Source organism: Sinocyclocheilus rhinocerous, unplaced genomic scaffold (assembly GCF_001515625.1).
Source record: "Sinocyclocheilus rhinocerous isolate Xijiao unplaced genomic scaffold, SAMN03320098_v1.1 scaffold1267, whole genome shotgun sequence".
NCBI classification, from domain to species: Eukaryota; Metazoa; Chordata; class Actinopteri; order Cypriniformes; family Cyprinidae; genus Sinocyclocheilus; species Sinocyclocheilus rhinocerous.
In genome coordinates, this window is record NW_015661278.1 from 409752 (window position 1) to 418299 (window position 8548).

The following is an 8548-nucleotide window of genomic DNA, read 5'->3' on the forward strand; positions in this document are numbered from 1 at the left end:
GGCACCCATTCACTGCAGAGGATCCATTGGTGAGCAAGTGATGTGATGCTACATTTCTCCAAATCTGATGAAGAAACAAACTCATCTACATATTGGATGACCTGAGGGTGAGTAATAATATCATTCACGTGATTCAGAGAATCGTATTCCAAATTGATTCTCATTAATTGATAAATGGATTTCACCCAAACATTCACAGGCGAAATCCAATAATTTCCCAAATCCATGCAATCGGGAACCGATGCAATCGGCAATCTGGAATTTCACTTGGGGGCAAAAGATTTCTCCACACAGATTTCCCAGTGGATTTAAATGAATCATGTTGACCAACAGAAAGCAGCTGGGTTTGAAAGTGACCTCTGTGTAAACTGTTCTTCATACATCGCTACAATATGGAGCTAAAAATTACTAAATCAAATCAAAACCCAGTGAATGGAACTGATTCACTGTCACTTCAAAGATTCACATTCCTCTCAGCCAGTATCAGCAAAGGACTTAATGATTGCTGATGCTTATCTGACTCTAAAACATGTCTGATAAAACTACAGAAATTGTTATTATATTATTAACCTTCATGATATAAAAGGTTGTATACCGTGTACAGTTTATATTCTCCATACTACTGAATCATAGTAGCAGCTATTCTGAACACTGTCTCTCTTTTTAGTCTGGAACCTCGACAAAGATTCAAATGTGTAACCCAATTACATCTAATGATGCTTCCTAAAAACAAGTCTTGAGGCTCTGAGTGTCCCTGTTCGCTTGAGTAAACATGCCATGCTGCTCAACTGGGTTCAGATGTTGGCGGGCCCGTAATGCGTCCCTTGAGTCTTTAAGCAACAGGTTGAAAAAGGCCCAAGGACAATTCCCAACCAATCTGATCTCAGGAATGGAGTCTGATAGCAATGACCCAGTTTAGTGCTGGAAAACAGAGGAGGTGGGGAGGAGTGAAAGCAGAGACAGACAGGAACTGAGGCTGGACATGGTGTCCATGGCGACCCTTGGTCTCCATGACTACGAAAGAGACCAGCTTCTCCCTCGTAAGTCTGGAGATTCACACCACGCTGTCCAGCAGAGCTGAGCTCAACGGGCAGTGTGAAGAAAACCAGTCTGAACGAAGAGTTCGGTGATAAACAACAACTAAAAAGACCAAAATCAACCTGAGGGTGGAAACTTGGAAATCTGATTTCTTCTGACCTACAATTTGTAACCTGTAGGCAACTTGTGATTCATTTGATTCGGAGAATCACGATACGAGACCAAACTGATTCTTCTTGCTTGACAAGTGAGAAGTTCTCAGTAACAGCCTAAAGGGGGGGTTCAAATTTACTGTTGGTTGGCAAATTTTCGCAAAATCTAGCCATTTCAATAGGAATTCACACGATTGGGAATTTTGTGTGAGACTGAAAGATTTCACAAAAGGATCAAGTTGGTAACGCAAATTGGTTATGTTGACCAACAGAAAACTTCCAGGTTTGAAAGATACATCGCTACACTATTAACACCTCTCTACAAAATTTCACTGAAGTGCCCGCACTTTAAAGATGCAAATCATTGGCCACTTAAGGTGGTTTGATGTAGTACTAGGAGACTGAATATTTGTTCATGACTTTGTTGGCAACATAAAATAATTATTATTGTGATCATTTGAACATGCGTTTATGGCCATTACGTTTTCTAAACAAGTTTCATTAGAGAAGTTCTGTGATGCACAGGAGTTATTTAATAGTGTCTGATTTAAACTTCAGGAGCATAAAATTGAGCATAAAAAAATAAATAAATAAATAAATAAAGTGTAAAATATACATTAATCAGATCGTACATGAACATTCAAAAACGTTCGCAGGAAGTCATTTTTGACGACAGAATAACTCGGCGGATATCGCATTTTGCATACAATTAAAAATTGACTTTTCAATACCGACCAGATACAATACTGATTTTGGAGGAAACTCAATTTAAAAAAAAAATGGCGTTTATCGCGTTTTGGAACCAAACTCTTCATATACTCTAAGAGACTCAAACCTCTAGTAAAGGTTTTTGGAGGCTGTTATGGAGTATCAGAAAGGCTCTCCTTTCAAATGCTGTAAACAAACTCTCAGTGTTGTTCTTGAATAGCTGAAGAGCTGGTTGTTATGCCCGACTCTCCCCTCAAGCAGAGCAGTTTAGAAGTGTGGGCACAGTGGAGATGGAAATGCATCCATTTAGAGTAAATAATTAATCAAGGCCTTTTACAGTAAAGCGGTGCCGGTGGATTCGGGTGAAGGGTCTGTATAGTTAAAGCAGACCTGAGCTTCAGTGCTGGACAAATCGATTCGCACTGCAGTACAGTTGGGAGAGGATTTCCTGATGTCAGTTTAATGGCTATTTCAATGCAGATTATTAAAAAAACTAGATTATAAATACAGCTGTCATTTTACCGTTAATTTAGTACATTAATTATATAAAAATAATCTGATAAAACAATAATTATTTATATCAACTAATATAAAATATGCACAAAATGCTTATAATAAAAAAAAAATAATATTAAATAAATACTGAAAATGAATCATAAATATGTATATTAGTATTTTTCACATACTTCATTATACATACTGTAGTTTTTTTATGAAATGATAAAGTTACATTCATTTTAATTTAAAGAATAGCTTATTTAAAAATGAAACATCTACATCTCTGACCTGTTTTTAAAAGGGATACAAAATAAATAAAAATCTTCAATTATCTTCTTTTAGGACATTTAAATGATCTTCATTTAAGGCTTTTTCTCACCAAATGCCGAAGTGTGATTAACAGCATCATTAATTCTGAAATGACTGCAAGCCATAATTATAATTAGGGTAATTAGTGCTAATAAATAATAATAATAAAAAAAGCTAGATAGATAAATAAATCAATATGATAAATCAAATATGATAAATCAATAAATTTGATCATAAATGCTGTCTAAATATAAGTGACTTTAAAAAAATGTATTGTTTTTTTGTGTTCTTGGAAATTAAAAAAAAAAAATCTAAATAAAATGTGTGGGGGGGGAGGGGGAATAAAATAAAATACAGCTGTGAATTTCTTTTTAGACAGTTGCTAAAATTGTTCCATAACAAAATCCAAAAATACATTGTTGAAATTGTTCATTTAAATTTCACCTGCTGAGAAGAAATAAATCACTTACTGTATGTCGAGTCCAGTTATAGCAGATTATAATTATAAGGCATCTGCATGGATTTGATCTTAGTGTTTGAAATCAGAGCTGAGTGAAATGGCGGAGCAGGAGATATTTTAAGAACACAATCACTTTCACGTCACTGGATATGGAAGGCTATTCTAAGAAATAGGAGTATATTTAGACCGTAAAACGTTGCATATCAAAGTATGCAATGCGATAAATACAATGATGACTAAGTTTAACATCCCACTGATTATGCATGATGCTCTTGTCTCACAGCAGTAGGATGGGTAAGAGGGCTTACATGTGTGCAGAGAGAAGTGTTTGTGGTCGGCACTGGCGGCTCCGGCGTCTCCTTCTCCGAGCAGGTACTGGATGGAGCGAAGCTGGAAGCAAGGATCCGACAGCAGCACAGACGCAGCCCTTGAGATCCTGCAAGACAGAAGAATAAGGATGTTCAGGTTGTTACCAGGGTGTTGCTATGTACTTGCTAAGGTGTCATGTGTACTGGATCTAAAAGTCCATCTCAAGCAGTGGCACTATTAGAATGTACAGTAGGCAGATATCAAGTTATGACAAAATAAAACTAAAAAACTTTTTTTTCCCAAAACACCACAGGCACAATGTGAAATAGTTCATGTGAATAGATGAGTGTCAGGTTTTTTTTCTTTCTTTTTTAAGTGGTGTGGGGTTTACAAAGTGCTTTTTGGTCTAGAGGAAAGCTTTTGCTTTACGTGTAAGAAAGTTTAGGTTGGAATGTCATGCAAGCCCTTTCCTTCCTTCTTTCCTTCCTTCCTTCCTTCAGATCCAACAACAACAAAAAATCATTAGATCATTTAGATCATTTAATTAATTAAATATGTTAAAACATTAAAAAATGATACATTACTGTTTAAAAAAACATACACACCTTACAAAACCTTTAAATAATAACTGTTTAAAAATTGTAATCATAGCAGTGAACAATTTAATATAGAATCAACAGTGTACTAATATTAGAACTTAAGAAAATAAATAATTAGAAAATAAATAATTATAAGTATAATATTAATAATATGATTATTATATAATTATTTATTATTAATTAATTATTATAATAATTATTATTTATTATATGTATTAATACTACTACTACTACTACTACTACTACTAATAATAATAATAATCATCATCATAATTATTATTATTATTATGGAGAAAAAAAGGTATTTGTGTTCTATTTTAATTATTAAACAATCCAGATTAGTTCATGAAAAAAAGAAAAATTTTCCCACTCTCAGTCCTCACTGAATTTAAAACAATTTTAGCATAAAAAATAAAAATAAAAAAATAATTGTATTTCAATTTTAGTTTTTAATAAATATAATTTTTAAATTGTTTATTTATTTTATAAACAGTTAAACAATACAGATTAATTTATTACTTAATTTACTAATTAGGTTCATTTTCCCAGTCGCAGTCCTCACTGAGAGTATAATAACTTGTATAATTTGTATCATTATTATGTATGCGATTATTTGAAAGTGTTATTCAAGTGTTATTAGAGATTTATGTTCTTTTTTTAAAACAGGTTTACTAAGGGTTACTCAGGGTTAAATAAATTTACTAATGAATTTAATTTCCCCAGTCTTCACTGTCTCCTCTTTGTTTTAGAAACCTTGTTTCAAAAAAGACAAAACTACCAGCGGTGCTACATTTGTAAGTATTTTATTGTGTGATAGACGGATGAGAGTTGTGCAGGAGGGTACATTGCTGCTCTCTAACAGAATCTGCCGCTCATGACAACCACAGTGAAACTTGCTGACATCCAGCACTGTCATCAGCACTCATTATATCACATGCTACAGAAATAATAAAAAGTCCTGCAAGTCCTCCTTACATAAATCCCTGCTACAACTCAAGGGTCAGTCGAAACTAAAACTTTCATTATTGTGATAAGTCAGGACTCGAACTCTGGATGCCCCAAGTGCTTTTAACCATATGTCAGAGCGCCGCCCACAAAGCTACAGCTCTGACGGATGGTTATTTTTTAACAAATCTCTAACCCTATGTAGTAAAGGTGAAACTTGACTTAGCAAACATCCCTAAAAATGACAAAGAGAGAGACAGACTCGCAGACATTGTTCATTGGAGTGCAGCTGTCAGGTTGAAAGATAACAGAGCCATTCCTGTCACACACAACTCATGTGACGAGGTCAACATACTTCCAGAAAATAAACACGTCTTGCTTCTTCAGAAGGAAATAAACCCTATTTGCACATCTGGACACATTAGATGGAGACAAGACGTTGAGCTGATCTATACACCACTTGCCAGACTTCTGCAAACAGCGTCAGGTCAAACTGAAATATTGTTGCTTTGTTCATATCCCAAAAAAAAAAGAAAAAAAATAAGAAACAAGCACCACTGTCAGATGATTTATGGAGTTTCAGCCCTAACGACTGTGCATTAAAACCCAAGCAGAGCTTTCCCGCCACCCCGGCGCACCTGCTGTGTACATCTAACCCTCACTGATCAATCTTTCATGTGTGTTTTTCCGACCGCATACACCCACTCACATACAATTCCTTGTGATGCAAGCTAAGGAAAAAGGACTTCCTTTAATAATGCACTTTGGAGTTTCCTCCCTTCCGTTGCTTATGTGGGTGAAATGATTGGTTTGAAAGTGAGCAGCATCTACAGGTACATAAACAGGAGACAGAAAAAGCAACAGAGCAGAGCATAGAGTATCACTGGACTCTGACTCCTGGAGTCCAGCGGACAGGTTTTGGAGGAAAAAAGGTCTGCCACCAAGTCAGATCCAAATAAATAATTCAAAAGAACAAAATATCAAGTATTCACACCAACATTGTCTGAACTGAAATCATTGTTCTAGATTCTATTTACAAAAACTGATGCAGAAATAAGAAACATGACAAAAAAAGCCAGCCAAAACCCAAACAGAACCAAAATGTCAAACCAAACACAAACAAAACAAAACCCCAAAAATTAAAGTCAAACAAAATCCAAACAAAGTTCCAACAAAGAAAACCCAAACAAAAACAAAACAGAGAACAAAACAAAGCCAAACAAAAACAATGACAAAACAAAACCTGTCAAACCAAAACAAAACCTCCCAAAAAAAGTCAAAGAAACCAAACCACAAAGAACAAAACCCAAAACAAAGGACAAAAAGTCAAAACAAAACCAAATTCAAACAAAACCAAGCCAACCTAAGCCAAGCAAACCAAAATCAAACAAAAACAAAAAACAGACACCAAACTAAACAAAAAAGAACAAAAGAAAAAAAAAAGAACAAAACTAATACAAAACTAGCCCAAGCCAAACCAAAACCAAAATAAAACAACAAAACGAAAAACAAAAGACAGAACAAATATATACTCTGCTGAAAATCTGGAATTGGAGTGAATCAGGGAGAGTGTGGAAGGCTGTTTCACTTTTTAATATAATATAACATATGTTTGCGCATCTTTACTCACTGACACATCTTACCCCATGCTCTAAAATCTTGTGGCAGAAATGGTCTTCCAAAAATGGTGAAACTAAATCCTTTGCAGACACAAGAGCAAACCTTTAGGACTTCCATCCTGGGAGACAAACACTTGAGCAAATATGCTTGTACCCACATACAAACACACCCAGCTGGCTGCCGTGTTTACAAGACGAGGCTGGCTGTCATGCTAAGTTAGCAATACAGTACACAAGCAGAATGACAGGGCTGGACGGGCAATGACACTCAAACAACAGAGGTCTAGTAAACAAATTAAATCACACACAAGATCAGTGCCCACACAACCCGCACCTGGCAGCCCTCCTGCTGCGACTGTGCCAGCAGTCTCAAACTAACGGCCTTTCAAACACTCATCTTTCCTTTTTTCCATCACCAAAATGAACACAGACACATAGATAGCAATAAAAATTTAAAAGGTGTACATTGTGTTTTTGTGCACAAGTAACCACAGGTAAAAACTTCAGGTTTCTATAAAACAAAGAAATCTTTCAGGAAATACAGAAGCTTTAGCTATGCATTAGAGCTGAAATGATGACATAAAAAAATTGTCAACAAATGTTTTTGTTGTCGAATAGTCATTTGATCTCATATGACCTAATGCAAGGGCCTGCAATGTAGGGGGCCTAATGTGGTTTGACCAGTGTAGCACTGTAGTGCAAGACTGTAATTCACGGCTGCAATCCAATAGAAGAAGTGCAAACGAAGCAGAACCAGTAGAGTGATACACTCACAGCAAAGTTCTTTTTCATTCTGCGGTTAGGGGTAAAAAGACGTTTGATATACGCAAGCAGCGCTTTACTGTTAGCGAACATTCAGATGATGCTGAGAGCGGTGCTTAGATAAATATATAAATATGTGTTGCGCACTTTCCTCTCATTAACAGAATAAACAAAGCAAATATGACAGTGGTGAGAAAACAGCAGATAAGAAAACATCTGATCATAGCAACTGAATATTTTGTCGAATTGCAAAAACTGAAAAATCGATCAAAGCCTTCTGATTCATTGTTGAAATTATTGATTAAATAATTGTTAATCGATTATCAAAATAATTGCTTGTCGCAGCCCTAAATCTAGTTAACTTTAGTGTTTATTCTGTGCAAGAACCACCCATTTAGGGAGCGAGAGATCATCTAACTTACATGTAAAGCCACCAACCACAGCGAGTTTATATAAAAAACGAGTTAATACTATGACAATAGACTGATAAAAAATAGAATTTAATTAGAATAAAATAGAATAAAATCTGATTTAAAACCATTATTTAATTGCTTTCAGTTAGTTCTAGGGCTTAACGGCTGCTCATTTTTCTACCAATTAGTGAAAAAGTGGGCGAGTCAATGTTTACCTTACTGTATGTAATTAACTCAATATTCTCAATCTGTGTCAGTTCTGTCTCAATCTCTCTCAATCTGTCAGTGACAGAACTAGATCAAAGACATCTACTAATTATTGAAACCCCTGAACTGTTCTATAAACAAGATGTCATTGTCATGTCTATTAAGTGACATTTCAGACACAACATTGCAAGCTATTTTGGTTATTATTACTCTCGCCAACAAAAATAGCTTTGTTTCAATGCTTTGAACTGATGTTGGATTTCTATGTTTGCAAAAACAGATGTGTTGAGGAGTAGCCTAATTCGAACAGTGAAACCTTACAGTGCTGCTGTGCGAAATGTCAGAAATCTGGAAACACAGCTTGTCTAATCAAATTAGTGGACAAAAACTAAAAGTATAAGTCACACTAAAAGGATAGTTCACCCAAGAATGAAAATTTGCAGTTAATTTACTGACCCTCAGGCCATCCAAGAAGATCTACAAGCAAATAAATAAATAAATGCATACATACATACATTTTGGGGGACTA

The 8548-nt window shown here is 35.3% G+C and overlaps 1 protein-coding gene across 4 annotated transcripts in view; it reads right to left on the bottom strand.

The window, feature by feature from the left end:
- LOC107726274 (E3 ubiquitin-protein ligase RNF123-like) overlaps positions 1-8548 on the bottom strand; it is a 188741-nt gene that overhangs the window by 32940 nt on the left and 147253 nt on the right. For all 4 annotated transcript variants that reach the window (XM_016535806.1, XM_016535807.1, XM_016535804.1 and 1 more), the window contains one exon: positions 3474-3601. In XM_016535806.1, coding sequence (XP_016391292.1) covers positions 3474-3601 — 128 coding nt within the window. The remainder of the gene's footprint in view (positions 1-3473; positions 3602-8548) is intronic.